The 22093-nt window shown below is 37.6% G+C and overlaps 1 protein-coding gene across 10 annotated transcripts in view; it reads left to right on the forward strand.

The window, feature by feature from the left end:
- Positions 1–22093, forward strand: part of L3MBTL3 (L3MBTL histone methyl-lysine binding protein 3) — a 104970-nt gene that overhangs the window by 39013 nt on the left and 43864 nt on the right. For all 10 annotated transcript variants that reach the window (XM_019967416.2, XM_070796148.1, XM_070796146.1 and 7 more), the window contains 7 exons: positions 147–251; positions 1782–1917; positions 3847–3938; positions 6388–6539; positions 14579–14655; positions 18890–18975; positions 20674–20784. In XM_019967416.2, the coding sequence (XP_019822975.1) occupies positions 147–251; positions 1782–1917; positions 3847–3938; positions 6388–6539; positions 14579–14655; positions 18890–18975; positions 20674–20784 (759 nt within the window). The remainder of the gene's footprint in view (positions 1–146; positions 252–1781; positions 1918–3846; positions 3939–6387; positions 6540–14578; positions 14656–18889; positions 18976–20673; positions 20785–22093) is intronic.

Genomic DNA, 22093 nt, shown 5'->3' on the forward strand with positions numbered 1-22093 from the left:
CTTTGTGTTTTCCGTTTTCACATGAGATGATTGGGTGATCCTTTTTTGTTTTTTTTCCCTGCATTTTTAAGAGCTGTTTATGATTTGGTTATATAGTCTTAAGAATGATTATCAGTCACTAAAACTGCTGTCATTTTACATTTTAGTATCAGTCTTTTCCATATAACAAAAATGGGTTTAAAGTTGGCATGAAACTAGAAGGCGTGGACCCTGAACACCAGTCTGTGTATTGCGTCCTCACTGTGGCTGAGGTAAGCTCTGCCTCCTCTTTATTTTTAAGATAACATAGTGCTTATAGGGTTTTAATAATGGGAAAAGATGCCATTTGTTGAACACTTCCTTTATGCCAGGCACAGTACTTAGTGTTTTGTAAACATTACCTCATTTAATCTTTGCAAGAACCCTTTTTCATCCCTGTTCTATAGAGGAAGGAACTGAGGTTCAGAGAGGTTAAGTGAGGTATACAAGGTCACACAACTTCAAAGTAGTAGAACCACGATTTGACCCTGGTCCATTTGACACCATAGCCTTTGCCATACCATGTTCCTTAACATAAGAGACAGACCAACAGATACTTGTATTATTTTTAGTATTTCAAGGTATCTCTGAAGTTTTTCAGGAAAAAATGTCCAAGTCAATTATGTGTATCTTAGTACAATATATGGACTTCCCTGGTGGCTCAGACAGTAAAGCATCTGTCTACAATGTGGGAGACCTGGGTTTGATCCCTGGATCGGGAAGATTCCCTGGAGAAGGAAATGGCAACCCACTCCAGTACTCTTGCCTAGAAAATCCCATGGTTGGAGGAGCTTGGTGCAGGCTACTGTCCATGGGGTCGCAAAGAGTCGGCATGACTGAGCGACTTCCATTTTCACTTAGTACAATATATTACTGAGAACTCTTTAGAACTTTTTTTTTCATTTATGTGCTTGACTCCTTGTTCTGTCCCTTGAGTTGGGGGAGGTATCTTTTAAAATTTTCCTCAAAGAATCAGATGATCTTGTGTATTAGTTTTGCTTATAATTTTCCTTCAGTGACTTAGTGGTCTTGTAAGAAGTTTGGCTCCTACAGAACATAGAACCCATCTGCTGTGCTAATGGGAAGAAGATTCAGAGGCTGAACTTTTGTGAGCCCAGTGCCAAGCGTGACCTGGCAGAGGTTCCATAAACCCACGTGACTTTTTAACTTAGAACTCTCCCAATCAAGTGCCGCCCTAATTTAAGCAGATGTGTGACCTCAGTGTTGGGCATGGGTTACATAGAGTGAGTTCTCACCACATTCCAGGGATCCTGTTTCATCTAAGTATGAACTGGGGAAGCTCTTCTTTCTCACAACTCTGCTACTGGTGGAAAGGAGACTGTTGAGTTCTCCCCGTGTGTGCACCAGCCTTGGTCTGGCCAGATATCACTGTGTGTGGAGCTTTGTAAAGGACAGACAGCCAGCACTGAGCCAGTGCACAATAGGGCACCCACGCTGAGCCCTTGCAGGAGCTGTGCACCCTGTGCTTGTACAACGCAGGGGATAAAGAGGGGGACTTGTCTACATGGGAGAATTATTCTTCACCCAGATCCATGTGCTTCTAATGGCACTAGGAATGAGGCTGAAACCCCTAGCTCAGCTCTTTGCAACAAAATAACGTTTGCTTTCAGATTTTGTTATTTGTTCACTTGTTTTTGTGGCTTTTAACAATGGTGCTCTAATATAATCCATATCATATTTGAGATCCATGTTAATTTATTTTTGTACATGTGCACAAATATTCTGTTCTTTACCTATTACAGGTTTGTGGATACCGGATAAAGCTGCACTTTGATGGATACTCTGATTGTTACGACTTCTGGGTAAATGCCGATGCTCTGGATATCCACCCAGTTGGGTGGTGTGAGAAAACTGGCCATAAACTCCATCCTCCAAAAGGTATTGTCACTTTTTAATTTCATATTTTATATTTTGAAAGCACTTAATTTCTTATATTGTAATTTAGATTTTTGAGAATTCAGACTTTGTGGTTACTCAGGTGGGCCCAAATTTAAGCTTATTGTTCATGATGAAAGATGTTTTTTAAAGTGAAAGAAATTAAAAAAATAGAACCCTACTTAAGAGAATAAACTATGTCCATGTACTTATTTGCATGTCACACAACACTTATTTGATACTTTGACTACAGATTTTAGCTACAAATTTCTATCTCATACACACACACACACACACAACACATACGTGCATACCTTCTTGAAATAACTGATTACAAAATTATTTCTAACCTGTTTGCATAACTGTGTTTACTAACATTTCAGTAAATAAAAAACCTTGAGAAATTATGCATTGAACTTATCTTCATATTTAAGAGATTGGAAAGGAGACTATACTATAACACTGAAAAGCAATTTGGGTGAGGGTTGAACTAATAGTGATTACTCATTTATTATTAAGTTTTTATATTACAGTCTGCCAATGATTTTGCCTATTTCATCTTTACAAAATATCCAAGAATAACAGATTGTATCTTTTTCAGTTCATCCCTAGGGTATTTAATAATATCTTACTTCCTTTCTTTTCATGTTGCATTCAGTATTGTTTGCTTGATGTGAAAGAACCAGGTTACCAGTCTGATAATTTTGGTCTGGGTCTCAGAATTACTGGGGCTTCCCTGGTGGCTTAGACGGTAAAGTGTTCTGCCTGCAATGCGGGAGACCTGGGTTTGATCCCTGGGTCGGAAGATCCCCTGGAGAAGGAAATGGCAACCCACTCCAGTACTCTTGCATGGAAAATTCCATGGATGGAGTAGCCTGGCAGGCTACAGTCCATGGAATCGCAAAGAGTTGGACACGACTGAGCAACGTCACTGGTTATTGCTGCTGCTAAGTCACTTCAGTTGTGTCCGACTCTGTGCGACCCTATAGACAGCAGCCCACTAGGCTCCTCTGTCCCTGGGATTCTCCAGGCAAGAATACTGGAGTGGGTTGCCATTTCCTTCTCCAATTCACTGGTTACTACATCATTGTAGTATTATTGAAGTTTTTTTTAGTGGGGGTTATTGGATTTTAATGGACAAGCCATCTTTTGGTTTTAAGTGAAAAATTAATGGCAGAATGGTATTTTCAGATAACTGAAGGATTGAACAAAAACACCTAGAAAAGAGAGGGATGAAAAAGAAAATATGTAAGCCTTTACATAAATTGGCCTCATATGTGGTGAATGGTTTTTTTCACACCACCTTCTGGACTTTGATGGAAGTAGAAAAGAGAATCTACTGGGTAAAATTAAATGCCCAATTTCCTTTTTAAAGAAATGTTGGCTTTACCAGTGTTGAACATGAACTGGTGAAAACTAAGGAAAGGACATTTCCATTATTGTAGTTGGCCAGCATGCTCACTTCATGTCATTCTTGTGGTGACAGGCTAGAAAGATTTTATCTCTTGTAGTACCATTTTTTCCAGCTTCCCACTGTCCCTACAAGTTAGTCTCCCAAAATAGAATGAGTGAGGGAAAAACAGAGAACTCAACTACCGAAGCTCACTGCTAATGAATTCTACCTAAATACTGGTAGAAATGGTCTGGTAATGAAAAGAAGTCCACCTGAGGACAATGTGTATTTGCTTCCTCACACCTTTTCCTTTCATCCGTTACCATTCATTCGGAATTGAAAAAATAATACAATTTGTTGGAAATAAATACCCTGTGTATAAAAATCCTTAGAGACTAATTATGAGTTAAATACTATCCATTAAAAAAGTCACTTGACGGCTTGATTTTGGCATGTTGGACTTACAGATAAAAGTAAGAATGGAAAGCTAAGTATGAAATATTTTGGTATTTTACTGTCTCTATATGTGTGAATCCTAGGATATAAAGAAGAAGAATTTAATTGGCAGACCTATCTCAAGACATGCAAAGCTCAGGCTGCTCCCAAGTCATTATTTGAAAATCAGAATATAGTAAGTACCTCCAAGATACTTTTTCTTTCACGGGAAGTTGCTTTTGAGTGTTTCCTTGGATAAATTACAAGTGATAACAAGAAACTATAATAAATGTTATTGCTTTGGTAAATAAGGTGCTCTTAAGCTTTAAAATTAACTAAAAATTATCATGAATAAATATCTTTTTAACTATATCATGGCTGTCTTTTTGAAAAATTAAATAGTAAAAGGCAATATAGTAGAAAACCTAGGTATACTTCACAGTTAAGGCGCCTAAGCAAATTAAATTGACTGGGGCATTTTATGGTTATGGTCACTTGATTTTAGGAGTACTGTTCAGATAGGATTCGCATAGTGAGATGAATGTAACCCTACTTGAATTTGCATCCTAGCTATCATTTAAATCTTTTCTCCAGCTTCTAGCTCTGTTTTGCAGTGTTAACAGGAGCAAAGTCCAGATGTGTTTGTATTTTCTACTTCTTAAGCTATGGGCATCTCTGAGGAGGCCTGATATGTTACAGTGTTCTGCCCTGATCAAGTTCTGATCTGATTGGAAAGAATAGAGGACACGCAGGTGGAAAGCCAGAATCTCACCTTTATAGTTGATGAGAGCTCAGTTGCAGTACATGTGTGGCCTATATCTGCTGACAAATGAGTCTCTTGATTCTGAGCGCTGGAGTTAGAGATTTACTGGCCCTTCCAACCTCACCACTCTAGCCCATGAGCACTGGACCAGGGCAGACTACTGTCTTGCAGGACAGAGCCTGCTTCCAGAGGGGAGCAAAGTGGAAACTATATGCCCTGTAGGCCCGCTTAACGGTGTGACCACTTCTTCCTTCCAGATTCACCAGTTAGGTGACAGTGTGGAGAGAGGCCGTCATATTTCACTAGGGATTCCCTCCAGATATCAGGAATGAGAAAAACCTTCTCACCTACCCCACATACTCTCCACTTGGGAAATGACATTATCCAGGTGTTTTGAGGGCAGCAAGTCTAATGGCTGAAACATTCTCTAATCAAATTGAACATAGGCCAGCTTGAGTTAGAGAATTAGAAGGGGATTTGTGTGTGTGCGCACACACATGCATTTAGGTAATTAATAGAGATAACGAGCCAGATTATTATTTTTAAATATCTTAATTGAGAAGATAGCTTAATTGCTGAGATGTCCATGCTGCATAGTCAGTCGGCATTCTCCTTCAAGATGAGGGAGGCCAGTCAGGTGGAAAACTCAGCAATTGGCTTGCTGTTACGGCTCCAAGTTTCCTAATCCTTGTCTGGTTCTCTGATGATGAGTTCAGTCAGGTATTTTTGAGCCACTGACCATCATCTTAAATTCTGTGCATTGCTAGCACAAAACTGAATCTTGGACCGTGTGTGTTTGGTATGTAATAATTTTTGTATTTCTAGATTTCTCTACCTAAGAATACTCAAATATTTATGGTCTGATACAGAAGTCCAGGGCTTAAATACGTAGTAACAGTACCTGTGTAGCATTAGTGCCTGATCCTTCGACTCAGACAGGACTTCACTCTAACATACTCAGATACATGCCTGTCCACATTTTTGTGATGATAGCTGTATAATTATAGTAAAAAGAGATAACATCTATTTTGCTTAAAGTAATGAGAAAAGTGTCTGTATGCTTCAGCCTGGACAGAAAGATTTTTTCTGAAGGGCAGAAATGACTTGTAGTGTGTTGTGATTGACACTACTGATATCCAAGTACTTCTCTGAGATTAGGATATTTTTATTCATGAAATATTTTGAGGAATGTTTACATCCACAGCATTTCAAGTACTGCACCTGACTGAATTTTTATTGTTTTTGTTTCATGTCCCAGATGGCCAATAATCTGTGGATTTCCTTATACTACAAGCTATTTTGAATGGCTTTATGTATTAACAGCCAGCTCTTTGGGTGCTATTATGAATAACATCTGGATTGTTGAATTACAGTTGTAATAATTTCCAGCCTTTCATATAGGAAGATGGCCTACTTTTAGTAGAGTACCCTTTTGAAAGATTTTTCAGAAGTGGGAGTGAATTTGTACTGACTTACACACATTTTTAACTTGATTATGTGCATATTCTGTATGAAGTAATTTTCATTGTTAAGTCTGTAATAAAGAAAGAGAGAAACTGAAAGTAAACTATACGGTACATAAAACTTGGCTAACTAGCATAGTCATCTCAAGTACCAAGACACAAGTTAAGATTAAGTAAACTTTTCAAGGTTGTGGGTGTGTTTGCTTTAAAGGTCCAGATAATTAATTGGGTGTAGCAACGGAGCGTTTTTCTTATTGCTGCTTCTTGGAAAGCAACTCTGCTGCAAAACTGGTCTATGATTTTTAAATTATGTGAATATAGCTGATGGATGCCAGGCTTTCAAGCAGGGGTGCAGAGAGGGTTCAGGTCCTTGTTGTTAAGTGTGTGCTTATCTCTAATTAAATCTGTATATTTCATAGACAGTGATCCCATCAGGCTTTCGAGTTGGAATGAAGCTTGAAGCTGTAGACAAAAAGAACCCTGCATTCATCTGTGTTGCTACGGTAACAGATATGGTGGACAATCGTTTCCTCGTACATTTTGACAACTGGGATGAGAGCTATGACTATTGGTGAGACATTTTTCATTGCTGTGGGCATTTTCTAATTGATGTTTATTCAAGTACTTATTTAAAACCAGTAATAATGCAAAGCAGAGAACACAAATAACAGTATTCTGTACTCTTTCTCATTTTGGATTTTTAACTTTACCTGTTCCATATGTCATGTGTTTCTAAATAACATCCTTTAGTTCTACTTTGTGATTTGTATTTTAGTTGACTGCCTCCTATGAAAGCACAGTTCGTACCACACTCCCAAGAGACACTCACACATGTGTGCACGCACAGATTCACACTTCCCCTCCTCATCTGAGGTGTCTTCTCTCATTTCTTAAGAAAATATTTTAATCTTCCTTTCATATTTTCATGCTCAGCAGCTAATTTTACTGTTTATAATGACAATACAAATTATTAATTGAGGAATATTGTTTTTAACCCTTAAGGGTTTTGGCTATTTTATATAAAGTGGCAGGAGGAACATAATTATAAAGTTATATAATCATGAAAGGATTATAGTAAAGCCGTAAGATTTTGATTAGGCAGTTGAAATAATGGTTTTTCATACCTAATTCACGTTCACTAACGAAACTATAGTTTGCTGGTGAAAGGAATTTCTGCGTGGTTTAGTTCTTTCTGGACAATACTTGCATTGAGAAGTGACAGTTATCTTTATAAAATATGGCTAATGTTGCAGTAGCAAATGGATGTTAATTTATATAAATGTAGCTCAGTTTGAGGAAAACTTGTTTCCTGACCTTTTTAGTGTGTGTATAGTTAAATATTCAGCAGAGCCATTAATAATTTCCATTACTTCTTGGATTGGATTCTTACACAGTCATCAGTTTTACTTGTGTTGTTTTAAAAAAGGAGAGACATTGAAAGCTATTTGCTGTTTAGACTTTTAAAAGATGAATTATAAAAATCAGAATTATATTTTATGTATGGTTTTCACAGAATAATTTAAAGTAGCTCCATGATCACATCACATAGAATCAAGTACTTTAGAATCAAGTACTTTTGAATATTATAGTAAGTTTTACCCAGCTTTTTTCTGCAAAGCATAATTTTCCTCATAGGATATCTTTTTTATTCAATTTGCAATCAAATTTGTTACTGAAATACAAACCATTTCAGGTGTATACAAAAGTTAGAACAGTAGAGTGACCTCCTGCAGGCATTACCTACTACTGGCAATTACCAGTATATACCAATCTTGTTTCCGGTGTTTTCCTGCTCTAAAATCCCAACTCCAGGACTGTTTTGAAGCAGATTCCAGATTCCATAGCATTTCATGTCTGAATATGTATCTTCTAAAGATAGAACTTCTTTTTCTTTTTTCAAATATATAAAGTTATAAATAGCATCATGTCACTAACATACTAAAACATTATCCCCCAACTATCTTGGTTTATTAGCTTTTGGTCCAAATAGGGTGTGCATTGTATGATTGCTTTGATGTTTCTCTTGATCTCTTTTGGTTTATAGTTTCCTATTCCTTCATCGTTTTCTTCCCCCTGTAACTTTTATTTAAGAAACCAGGCTGTTTGTCCTGTTGACTCTGCCACAGCCTGGATTTGCTGATTGAATCCTCATTGCATTGCTTACCATGTTCTTCTCTTTCTCATATTTTCCGCAAACTGGTGGCTTTTGTTTCATTTAGAATTATCCATACCTGTCTTGAATGAGTGAGTAGATGAGAAAACTATGAATTTAGAAATATTGGAATCTGTCCTGGGTAGAACATATTTTTCTCCCTCCTGTGTTTGATGTGCTGTGTTGATGGCAGTACCAACATGACAGTTGGGATCCAGTCCTTTTATTAATAAATGATACCTTATTTATTAGAATCTGTTGAAATGAGAGCTTTTTGCTTTTAAAGTTCTGATTGCTTCAGGGAGAATTTTTTTAAAACAGCTTTTGCCTGATTTAAACACAGTAGGTGAATGTTTCAGTTATTTTTGTGGTCCTGTAAGTATTATAGGGTTTTAAAAGTACAGGTTCCTTATTTGACATAATATGTATTTCCTTTAAAAGCATTCATTCTTCTGGGGAGAAAAAAAGTAATGAGAAAGTCTAGGAGAATGTATCACATTTTTCTCTGATGCCAAATGCCTAGGGAATAGGAAGCATCCTGGTTTCTTATTAGAAAGAGCAGGGGAAAAAATTGATCTCTTTCAGCAATGATTTTGCACTTTTACGAGCACAACCAAATTATTTTTAGAATGGAATGTACTTTGAGGATAGACTTACAATTCTAACTGTTGAAGTTATATTTGTTAATTGTCAGAAAAAGAATAACAGTGTGTTCTCTTCCTTGATATGCAATTAAGGCATATTGAAAATTACTTAAGTGCACTGAAATTTCTCCAACCTTATTAAATATTATGTTCTTTGATCTTTGAATTTTGGAATGGTTTTTATCTGCATAAATTAGTTACTTAGGTATGTAATTGAGGTTACAAATTGGATTGCTTTCCCAATTTAAAATAGTTTGAAAATGAGATTTTTTTTTTCCTTTGAAACGGGCAGTGATCTTATCTCTTTTTACCTTAGTGGGAATGTGAAAGTGTGTTTGAATGCGCATGTGCGTGCACGCACTCTCACACACACACACACACACACATACATTTGTGGTACTGCGTGTTTAATTGAAGTAAAACATTTCTTCCTTTCAAAGAGTAATGCTATGTGGCATTTAAATTTATGTAGGGTTGTAGTAGTTTTTAATGAGAGCAAACAGTATACATGTATTAGAATAAAAATTGGTTTACCTCTGGGTTTTCTTTACACTTTTGTTACTAGTAGTTGGGCTCTCTTACATGTATACATTAAGAGTAATAGTAATTTTATGTGTCTCCCCAAATAATGTTGAAAAGTTTGCATTGTGTTGTCAGTTTCTCAGAGCAGTGTGTGTGTCATCAACCATTATATGCAAGAAACACCCCTTGATGGTGGTGGTGAGTTACAGAGATGACAGGGACCTAGGGACCTCTGCACTTCAGTCTTGAGAGGCTCGGTGTCTGGGAACAGAGAGAAACACAGCACCTCTGTCTTGGCTGCAGAGTCCATGGTGGTTAGCACTTAATTATTAAAACCAACTGCTTCCTGTCTGTGGTGGCATGTGGAAGGAAGGACTGACTGACTCACTGAAGGTTTCTCAGAAAGATCTTCCTGGGGACATGGAATTTGAACTGGATCATAAAGAATGATAGGAGTTAGTACTTAGAAGTTGGGATGAAATAGTTCTGGCCAAGGAAAGCACTTACTTATGTTTAAGTCCATGGAGCAAACAGGGATATGTTTGGGGTGTGGCAGCCTTGGTATTCAGTAAGTGACTTAATCCTTCTAAGCTTTAGGTGCCCCCTGTGGAAAAAGGGTTAATAGTCCGTATCTCACAAGATGTTGTAAGGATTGAAGTAAGAATTTTAGAAACAGAAACCAGTTTGCAAAATGTTAAAGAGATGGCCGTTATGCAAAGAACTGACTCTTTGGAAAAGACTCTGATGCTGAAAAAGATTGAAGGCAGGAGGAGAAGGGGACGACAGAGGATGAGATGGTTGGATGGCATCATGACTTGACAGACATGAGTTTGAGCAAACTCCGGGAGTTGGTGATGGACAGGGAAGCCTGGGGTGTTGCAGTCCATGGGGCTGCAAAAAAGAGTCGGACACACTGAGCGACTGAACTGAACTGACTGAAAGAGATGTCTGTAAGGCACATCGGGCAGAGAAGTTTAGCCCTGAAGGTGAAAGTGGATTATTGTCTCAGAGGGAGTAAGCCCCTCAGGTGTTGAGCTTGGTTTTAGGCTGAAGGAAAGAAGCCGCTGTTGAGGGAGAGTGGAGACATCTGAGACTGGATAATTGAGGACCCCAGGCCCGTAGGAGAAGGGCTAGCCTTGGGGAGAAACGAGCTTTCTTCTCTCTCAGTGTAGAGAAAATGAAGACTTGAAAGGAACATTGATGTTAGGGTGATGAGATGGCACCTCCTTTGTCTCTTCCTGGTAGTCACCTTGTTAGTGAAAATCAGGTTTTATGCTTGAAGCAAATTATGAATATTGAAAACAGCTTCTGTAGGGAATGAGCTTGGAAATGAATTAAGGATGAAAAGGAGAACGAGATGACTCGGTGGGATGAGGTCTGGGGCTTAGTAAAACAGAGTGATGGAAGCCCTGAAGAGTGTGCACAGAGTGGGAGCCCAGAAAGTAGGCACCGGAAAGAAATTGGCAGTCATCATGCTTTGAATTTAGGGAGTGGGAGAGACCAAGTGTGCTGTATTTCTTCAAAGAATCTAAACCATTATTGCTTGAAATGAAGACTTTGATGTGTTCCTTAAGTGAGCAACTTGAAATGTTCTTATCCGACTCTCCGCCGACATCTGGGGAGCCCAGTGTGCGCATATTAGTTTTGTTTAGCTTTGCCAGTGACTGATGAAACCAGGGCCCTTTACTGTCAACCCGAAGCCACTTAACCTCTCAGTGTTTCCATGAGGGTCTTAATGTTTGCTCACTTTATATGACACATGTGGGTTCTTCACGAATTCTTATTTCTATTATTATCTACCAATCTAGGTCTGATTTGGGTCTTAGCAGCCTTCAGAAATAATTTGTACGTACTTGTGAAATGGACTTAAAAATTGTTTTGAAATGGACTTTCTTAACAATACACATAAAAACCCCAAAGAAAGAAAGGAAAGGCACAGGGAGTAACAGTTTGCCAAACATTTCACCATTAGTTGTTCTTCATTGTTTCTTCTTGGTTACATTTCTGCTTTTGAACACTAGATGGGACTAAGAGATGACTTGTGTTTCAATAGTAACAAATAATTTCACAGCCTTCCCACTTCTGAAGGAAGTATTGTTTGTTTATAGAGGGGCTGTAAGTCAACTAGATAAAAATGAGGCTATTTTTATTTTCATAATTGAGACAGCTTCTTTATTTTATTTACCGTTTATTTTAAATGGTGATTTTGATCGATATTTAAATAATATTGAAACCTCATATGAGATTCTGGCTGTACAGGAACAAGTGGCCAAAATATGCTACAGTGTTTTCTTTACTTGTAATATATAGAGAAATCCAATAAACAGAATTGTGTCTAATGATTTTACTTTAATCATCATGAACCTGACATAATTAGAAGTACTTGATAGTTGTCTTAAACTGAAAAAAATTAAAGAAATATTACATACTTGTTATTTTTTTCATTTTTAAGGTGCCATTAAGAGTTTTCCCTAGAATAATATAAAAATTTCCCTAAAATAAAGGCTGCATCATTACTAATAATCCATAGCCAAATGATTTTCCAGGAAAGAATAGTATAACTGGAAAATCAAGATCCATAGTTTTGCTTATACAGTTTAAAACCATGCATCTGACGGGATTGGGCATTAAAGTGTACTGAGATTTCCATATATCCCTCACCTGCTGCTGCTGCTGCGTCGCTTCAGTCGTGTCCTACTCTGTGCGACCCCACAGACGGTGGCCCTCCAGGCTCCCCCGTCCCTGGGATTCTCCAGGCAAGAACACTGGAGTGGGTTGCCATTTCCTTCCCCAATGCATGAAAGTGAAAAGTGAAAGTGAAGTTGCTCAGTTGTATCCGACTCTTAGTGACCCCATGGACTGCAGCCTACCAGGCTGCTCCGTCCATGGGATTTTCCAGGCAAGAGAACTGGAGTGGGGTGCCATTGCCCTCCCAGCTTAAAAAAAAAAAAAAAGCTTTCTTTTTTCTATCTAATGTCTCATGTCTCTACTTCTTTTAAAAACAGAACTCCTTAAGTGTGTTTTCTGAGCTAGCTGTGCTCATTTCCTAACATTTTCTCCTAAACCCACTCTGTTCAGGCTTTTGCCCTTTCCCATACCCAGCTCCACCACAGCAGCTCTTGTCAAGTATACCAGTGACCTTTACGTTGGTAAATCCAGTGATCAGTTCTTGCTTTTTCTTTTCTTTGACCGAGCAGCAGCATTTGACCCAGTTGATTTCGTCTCTCTCTCTCTCTCTCTCTCTCTCTCTCAATTTACCAGTCATTGTTGTTTCTTGGACTTCCTCGCCTTTTCTCTTTTCTGCCCTCTATACTTATTTTCTGGATGGTCACATCTCTGCTTATGGCTTTAAATACCATCCTATTTGCTGATGACTCCTAAATGTGTGTTTTTATCCTTGATCTTGCCCTTAAATTCCAAATTTTTGTGCTCATGATCTACTATTTTACATGCTTGTGAAACATGTTAATATCAGATCTCTTCATTCACTGTTTGGAATGTCAGGCTGTGCTTGCAGTCTTCCTATCTCAAAAAATGGTAACATCCATCTTCTAGTGGCCATGCCCAGAGCCTTGGAATGTTCTGGACTTCCCTTCACTCCCACTCTGCGTCAAATCTATCAGCTTATCCAGTGGATTCTTCCTTTAGAACATTGACCTAAATATACAATCACTTCGTATTATCTTCACCACCAGCACTCTGGTTCAGGTTACCCTCCCCAAATCTGGTAAAAACCTTCCAGCAGCCTTTTGTCTCCTTCCCAAATGTGGTTTACTATCTGCAAAGCAGTCAGACTAATTTCTTTAAAACATAAATCAGATTATACAACTCTTCTGCCTAAAACCTTTCACAAAATGTTCTAGTAAACATCATTTTACTCTAAGATTCCAAGACCTTACTGTGGCCTAACGGCCCCTCTTGATATTTCCTGTTCTCTGCTTCTCTCAGTCCATTCCTAACACAGTTCTGCTTGGTATCTCCTCTTAACATAGCATCTGTACTTGCTGTCCTCTCAGCATGGAAGGCTTTCCTTTATATATTTGAGTGGCTCAGTCCTCTCCTCACTGTTTTCAGATGTCATCTTATTTAAAAAGTCATCTTGACTATGTGTTTTGAAGGAATATCTTAACCACTGTTTCACTCTACTTTTTTATTCCAATTCTTTACATAGCATTTTGCCCCCAGAATATACATTTTGTTTGTTAATTAATTTCCTCTTTTCCCACTATACTATAAGTTCCAAGAGGCTGAAAGTTGGTATTATTTTATTTGCTACTGTATCCTCAGTGCCTATCCCAGTGTCTGGCACATGATAGACACTCAGCCTTTAAATGAATGGCTGAGTGAATGAATGAATGAAGAGTGTTGGGATGAGAGTACTATATGGAACAGGTTTGATTAGGAGCAAGGAATCAGATGTGCATACTGATAAAGAGGCCTTGGCAAAGCATATACTTGACTGAAGTAAAGATGACAAAGAGAAGAGGTAAGGAAAAGAAAGACCCCATCTTAATACCTGGTCTCTGCCATTCTAATGGGCAATAGAGAGAGTGTGTTTGCTTTTTGAGGGTGATTGCGCTTCCTGCTTTTGTATATTTGTCCTTAGAAATACTGAAATAATTTTAGCTTGCCTGTGTATATGCTGTTTATATACATGTTTATTTTTCCAAATGATTTTCCTAAATGGAAATTCCAAATTTTAGTGACGTTATCTTTACATTTGCTATGTTTGCAGTTGTGGAATATAACACCACTTGTGTGGGAACAAAGACTATTTGCTTGGTGTCAGTTTTGTATGTTATATGTATCTGATAGAAATCTCCTTGGTACTAATATGTTGGAAGAATGAAAAATTCTTTGGTTTAGCCATTTTTTCCCGAATAAGATAGATTGTGAAAAGGTAGAACTTGGTGTCAGAGAAGGCAATGGCACCCCACTCCAGTACTCTTGCCTGGAAAATCCCATGGACGGAGCAGCCTGGTAGGCTGCAGCCCATGGCGTCGCTAAGAGTCAGATGCGACTGAGCGACTTCACTTTCACTTTTCACTTTCCTGCATTGGAGAAGGAAATGGCAACCCACTCCAGTGTTCTTGCCTGGAGAATCCCAGGGACGGGGGAGCCTGGTGGGCTGCCGTTTATGGGGTCACACAGAGTCGGACACGACTGAAATGACTTAGCAGTAGCAGCAGTAGAACTCAGTGTAAAATGTTCACAATCACTAACTTTTTTTTTTTTTAACTTTTACTGGTATTTGAGAATTTTCCCTAATTACCAAATTTATATAACTTACAGGTGTGAAGCCTCTAGTCCACACATTCATCCAGTTGGTTGGTGTAAAGAACATCGAAGAACGCTCATTACTCCTCCAGGTTTGTGTTGATTATGTGCCTGCTGTTTGTTATTTATGTCAATTTGAGTTTATTTTCATGTGCTGAAGAGCAGACTCTGTGACTTCATCATAAGACAATGCATTTTTGAGCATGTCACTATTTAACACTATTTAACATGCCATGGCTGCTGCTGGTATGAAGTGATAGAGTGGTCAGCTCACACAGAACGTCACTGTGGTGTATGTGGCTTCTTGTGGATACTCCTGTAATGAAAACTGTCATGGTCATAGGGAAAGGATGCCCCCTTGGCTTGTCAGGAGCTGTTGTGTGGATGTTGCCACAGCATGTAAGCAACAAAGACTCAGCTTGGAGCTTCAAATACTTGTCTCGTTCTATTCTGCCAGCTAGTGTTGTTTTTAGGCTTGTCCCTTGTTCCTTGATACTGCTTCCTAGTTAGCGCCTGATCATTTACTCACTCAGAACCAACCGTTCCTATGATGGGCAAGGCAAGTCCCTTCTACCTCCTGCATTTTCTTCTGTGTTCAGGGATGAAAGCTCCTATTCTTTACTGATTTACAGAACTGTTTGGAAGGTGAAAGAATAATTGCATAAACCATGTAATGTTAAAGTAAGATATTAATTGGTTTGGTAACTCAAATGTGCTGCTGCCTGAAAGACCCCACTCAGCCCTCCTAGGTTAGGAGCCAGGCTTCTCTGGTGGCTCAGACGGTTAAGTGTCTGCCTGCAACACAGGAGATCTTGGTTCGATCCCTGGGTCAGGAAGATCCCCTCGAGAAGGAAATGGCAACCTACTCCAGTACTCTTGTCTGGAAAATTCCATGGACTGAGGAGCCTGGTAGGTTACAGTCCGTGGGGTCACAAAGAGTCAGACACGACTGAGCAACTTCACTTTCAGGAGCCAGTGAATAGTGACTGCCACCATCACCATCTGAATTACGTTATACAGATTCTTTTTGGACTTCGCAATTTGATATTGATCTTTTTATTTTTTTCCTTACCATCCTTTTGGTCATCATTGGCAACCCACTCCAATATTCTTGCCTGGAGAATTCCTTGGACAGAGGAGCCTGGTGGGTCACAGTCTATAGGGTCGCAAAGAGTCAGACAAGACTGAAGTGTCTTAGCATGCACGCAGGGATCTGTTAAATTAACAGGACCAATGAACAGCAGGTTCCTGGCTATGTCTTCACAGCCTGGGAAGGGGTGTGTGAGGTATCATTACTGACTTCTGATGTCAGGCAGATTACCAAGTCTTCTGTCTCTTTTCATGGACTTTTATAATTCAGTAGCAGAGAAAGTATATAGCTTTTGGCAAAATTAAAAAATACAAAATGGCATGTGAAAAGTACCAAACACATAGCAGTGTGAATATGATTGATGCCACACTAACTGTAACACATGAAGATGGTTAAACTTGTAAATTTTATGTGATACATATTTTATTACACTAATTTAAAAAGTTGAAAAAAAAAAAAGTAAAAATATGCCAAATAAAAAGACTGGTGTGCAAGGCCTGTGCTGATGTTACTCTGCTCTTTGGATCCATGGCAAACAAGACACCCTTTCTCTGGAGCCTTTTCTCTAAGGGCAGATTCCTGGCTTGTGTCTCACATCTTCTCTATGAAAAGAAAGGATGTTAATCACCTGTCTCCCTAGGCAATTGCTCTTCTGCTTCTTAGATCAGTCTTATGAGCTGCCCTGCCAGCTACTCCATATTCCTGTTCTTTTTTAACATTGGTACACCTACTGTTCTTTTTCCAAAATTAAAGTCTTCATGTCTTTTAAAATGATTTTTATTTTTTAATTACCAAATTATCCATTTAGATATGCTTATTTTTAAGAGTTTAGAGTGAAACTAGAGATAACCACTATTCTCTCTCTTAATGGCTTAATAGGTGGTTGTTATATCTTTGCAGAGAAACCTTTTTTGCCTCTGTATACACATACATGCAGGGCTTTAAAAGTGGCGCAGTGGTGAAGAACCCACCTGTCAATGCAGGAAATGCAAGAGACGCAGGTTCGACCTCTGGGTCAGGAAGATCCCCTGGAGGAGGAAATGGCAATCCACTCCAGTCTTCTTGCCTGGGAAATCCCATGGACAGAGGAGCCTGGCGGGTTACAGTCCACGGGGTCACAAAGAGTCCGACACGACTGAGGGACTGAGCACACACATACGTGTATGCATGCAGTCAGCTTTAATGTTACTTAATTCTGCAAGGAATATACCTTAAAAATGCGCTGTAAAATGTTGACTACTTGGAAATGTTTGCGTATTTACTCTTTCAGACTTTTATTTTGAAACATTTTCAAATGTACAGAGAAGTTGTAAGAACAGTAAGTAGCTCATTTATATAACCTTGAATCAGAGACCCATCCAAGTTTGTCAGTTGTATCAAGGATGTCATTTATAGCAAAATAATGGCATATTGCTTAGTTGTCATATTTCTCTGGTCTCCTTCAATATGCTGTCCTTGACTTTTATAACTTGAGTATGTTTAAGAATTACAAATTGATCATTTTGTAGAATATTACTTAATTTGAACCTGATGGATACTTTCTGGTAATTAGATCCATGGTGTGCATTTTTGGCAGAAATATCACAGAAACAGTGCTGTGTTCTCATTGGATCATCTTCTGTGCCACTTGATGTCTGTTTATCTCATTACTGGTTGATTTTTACCAGTGATTGATTGATTAAGATGCTAGTTACCAGGCTTATTCATGGATGTAGGGGGGTTTCTGTCTGTAATTATTAAGTATTTTGAGAAGACACTTTGAAATTGTATAACTATCCTGTGCTTCAGTCCCACGTCGCTTCCTAGTTTTAGCATCTGTTGATATTTCTAGTGTGAATCAATATTCTGATAGTTTCTAAATGGTAATTTTTCTTAGTCTTTCGTTGTACATAATTAGATGACATTCTTCTGCAAAAAATAACTTTCTCGTCTTCCTGTTTATGCATTCAGTTAATTTATTTATATCAACATGGACCCAAATATTACTATTATCATCAGTGGCTTATATTCCATTACTAACATTATTTATTTTCATGTTCAGATTTTCTTACATTTGGCCAGTGGGGGACCCTTTAGGCTGGTTTCTGTGTCCTTTTGACATTTTTTATTATTTTTTGGAGACATTTCCTATTTTCTGGCACAGCCGGGCTTATCTTGTGCTTTCCCTGACCCAACCTTGACGTCACCCATTTTTCCCAGACTCCGTGGTTTATTTTTATAGAGAACGATTTGTAGATGCTATCTGGACACTTGATATGCTCACTGCTTCTGAACTAATGCTGCTGTTGGCCTTTCAGGGGACATATGGTTAAGTAAATATAGAAAAATTTGTTGATTTCTATATCCATTTATAGATATTGAAAACCATGAATGTATACCATTAGCTGCAGTTCATATCTAACACCACCAAATTCATTCTGGTTTTTCACTTTTCATATTTATAGTCAGTGAGAAATCTGGCTTCTATTTTCTCTTTTTCAGTAAGTAAAGACTACATAAAGTAGCCATAAAGAGGATTACATAAAGTAGCCGGTTTCCTCCCCTACTGGGCCAACGCTAATTCCTACTCATGTCTACCTAAGGGGCTTTGGACTCTGGAGGAAACAGGGAGAGTGAGACGGAGGAAAGATGTTGTTTTTATACATTCTATCAGTACTGTTCCATGATTTATTTTAACTTATTTGGCCTAACAATATGATTGTCTGGAATATTTCACATATTGGTGTATATATAAACCTGCCTCACTCTTTTTAATAAATGCTTTCTGTTTTACATTTACGATATTTGTGTGTGTGTGTGTGTGTATGTGTGTGTGTATATTTCTATATTGATGGTCATTTAACTGATTTTACATTTTCACATTTACAAGTGATGTATTTTCTTTGTACACACATATGAGATTCTTCCTAGATTGATAGAAGTGAAATATCTAGACTAAAGGGTGTTTATATTTGTGTGTTTGTGTATATCTTGTGTTGTAAGACTGTCCTAACTTGAGAATGCAAATTATATATATTCTCATTTAAAAGTTAATAGAGAAATCATGATCTAGATGAAAACTATTTCATTATTACATGTAGTTCCAAGTGTGTAATCAGTTTAAGTTTGTTTTGTGTAATATGAGCATGCTTTTCTTCATTGTAATGATAACAATATCTCATCATTTCATAGGCCTGCTTGTGGTTGTCACTATCACTTTGGTTAAACCTGATAGGATTTACTGTTTTCATTCTTAGGTTATCCAAATGTGAAACATTTTTCTTGGGATAAATACTTAGAAGAAACCAATTCTTTACCTGCTCCTGCAAGAGCTTTCAAAGTGGTGAGATATTATACTTTACAATATTTGATTCATTTATGTTGGTAATAGTGTTCAGTCATTGAAATTTAAGAACAGAAAAAGTATTGGTAAACAGAAACGAGAGAGAAGCAGAAGACCAAAGAAGATGTTTTTGAATTTTTACAATTTTGAAAGGGAAATGATTACTGGGGCGGGGAGGGGGTTTGTTGTTGCCAACTAAAGAATACTTCCATTTTGGACTTTAAAGTCTCCTTGGAAAATACTTATGTTTGAATTGGTTTGCAGTGAGTTGATTGTACAGCAGACTTCTGTTTTTCCAGCTAGATATTCTGACAGACCAAACAGCACAAGATATCTATTGTTTTATAATGAAAACTTTATTTCTTCATTCCTTTGGGTTTGTTTATGGCAAGCTGAGATGTTGTGTGTATGTGTGTGTTTTAATATTATTGCTATAAATCATCATGTTTGACTACCACAATACAAGGTCATCTGTTTTGATTATAGTGTCTTTCTAATCCAGGTAATTGCTTCTTGCCTATTAAGATTCAAAGTTAACGTCATTTGTGTGCAAGGGAAGAATACAAAAATGAAATGTATTTAAAATTTTTTTAAATCTCAAGCAACTTGCTTTATAATTAGTATTTAAGAAAAGAAAGATATATTAAATACTTGATTTTTTTTAAAAAAAAGTGACAGTATTATAAGCAACATTTTTAATAAATCCTTTTGTGTGTAAATTTATAGGATTTTTAATGATAAAATTAATTAGTAGATATGGATCCAAATACATCAGAAAAGAACATAAAAATTTTTGAGAGAAAATTTGTTACATTAAGAAAAGCCATAAATTCAGGATTATACATGAGTAATGTTTAGAGTCATGAAATTTTATAGATTTTTATCTGACCCTCTAACTTAGCCTCATACAGAAAAGAGCTGCTTTGCAGTTTTGCTTTGAACTGGATAAAATCATGTCAAACTCGGTTTGTATATCTAGTGTCACAGTGATTTCAGAGAGAAAATCAGAATTCCTTTAGCTTGGCCTTTAGGTGCCTTGCATTAATTGTTTTGCATCCTTTGCATAATTTTCACACTTGATTTTCACAGCCAGACTTTTATTATACCTGTTAGCCATCACCTTTCCTTCTGCCCATAAATTTTTCAGAGGGTTGTAGGTTTCTGCTGAGTTTTGAGATGTAGGTAGCCCCATTCCTGTTCTTTGTAGAACAGTTCTACCTGTGTGTCTTGATTGCTAAATTTTCTTCTTAGAAAGACTTCTGTTACTTTTTTGTGTCAAGCTAATTTCTATGTCTCCTCTCCACAACTTCAATGTTCTTCCCTCTCTTTTATAACTTTCATGTTTGTTGACTTTTGCCAAGACAGCTCCAAGTAATGAGAAAAAATTCTTGTCTTCCCTATGACTAATCAGAAAAACCACAGTGTTCTGAATTTCAGCTTAAGATTTTTGACTTCCTGTTTGCTCCTGTGGCTAGTTGCTCAGGCTCTTTCTATCGCCTGCAGGCTTGGCTGTGTGATTTGGGATTTTTTTTTTTTTTTTGTAAGGAGAATGAAGTCCAAAGCCGTTTTAGGAACTTGAGTTCGGGAGGCTGGTTCTCTTATAATAGTTCAGTTTTTTTTTTTAACTCTATCTTTGTGACATAGAGCTCACCTTCCCTTCCTCTATGTCTCACTATATAAAATTTTCTGTTACGGCAGAAGCCACCACATGGATTCCAGAAAAAAATGAAGCTTGAGGTCATAGACAAAAGAAATCCCATGTTTATTAGAGTAGCAACAGTTGCAGACACAGATGATCACCGAATAAAAGTAAGTATTTTCTGTTGTGCTTTTGTTTTTCTTTTTTTTTAACAAGACATCTTGGATGAAAACTTCAGCAGACATTTAATTCGTGAAGTCCTCAAATTACATTAGTAAAATCATAGGAATATGCAAATTAAGTGATTATGTATCTTTGTAAGTGTTTTTCTACTTTATGTAAGTTTTCTCCTTATTTATGACTGACTTTTAATATTTTAAGTATGTATTTGGAAGAAAAAGTAGATACAGTGTATAAGGTAATCTGTTCAGAAGGCGATATAATACTTCATTTTCCAATAGTGTGTGTATATATATATATTTTTTTTTTAATTAAGTTCGGGTTTTTTTTTTTTTATGGGATGTTGGTTTTTGAGACATCCAAGGCCACTGGGTTCCTTCCTTCTCTTTGAAAATTTCTCTCTGGAAACTCTCAAGATTATCTTTGTCCCTAATATTTTGATGTTTTGTGATAACATACTTTCGTATGAGGGTTTTTTTTCATTATCTTGCATAAACCTCCATATTCAGACTTGAGCCAGTCCTGTCATTTTCCAGACCTCCTGACATACTTGCTGCCTCCACATTGAGTCCTTCTGGATTCTACACAGTGAGCTCGTTCTCCCCGGCCCTGCTCTCCCTCTCACGGCGTCTGGGTTGCAACCCACCCCCTCTCTTCCAGTGGCTCAGCTCTCCCTCACCCACTTGTGCCCTTTGCACTCATCATTGCCACGTCTATCAGCTACTTTGCTTCTCCATTTGTCCTTCTGGGTTTATACATTGTCACACATAACTTTCATTTCAGAAGAGAGTGCAAATAAGCACCTGGGTCTAAAATGTGGTTTATTGAGTTGCCTTTCACCTCAACAGAAAATCCAACCAAATTAGTGTTTTTTAAAAAATGAAATACTGTGCTCTCAAAAACTATTATCTGTCTTCATCTTGAAATTGTCAATAATGAATATTCAGTTTTTATAAAGGGTCCAAATTACATTTTTAGGTAAAAAATGTATCTAATTTCCTAAACTGTGATTTAAAATATTTTAAATTATCTGTACTATGCTTTGATATCTAGTAGTCTATTTTCTTTAGAATTTTCATTCAGCCTCATTGCTGAGTTGCTTTTATGTTAATTGTCTTTATAGTGGAACATTTCTATTATAAGTATTTTTGGATGTCTCTTAGGCTTCCCTTATGGCTCAGCTGGTAAAGAATCTGCCCGCAATATGGGAGACCTGAGTTCAATCCCTGGGTTGGAAACATCCCCTGGAGAAGGGAAAGGCTACCCACTCCAGTATTCTGCCCTGGAGAATTCCATGGA

This window comes from Bos indicus, chromosome 9 (genome assembly GCF_029378745.1).
Source record: "Bos indicus isolate NIAB-ARS_2022 breed Sahiwal x Tharparkar chromosome 9, NIAB-ARS_B.indTharparkar_mat_pri_1.0, whole genome shotgun sequence".
NCBI classification, from domain to species: domain Eukaryota; kingdom Metazoa; phylum Chordata; class Mammalia; order Artiodactyla; family Bovidae; genus Bos; species Bos indicus.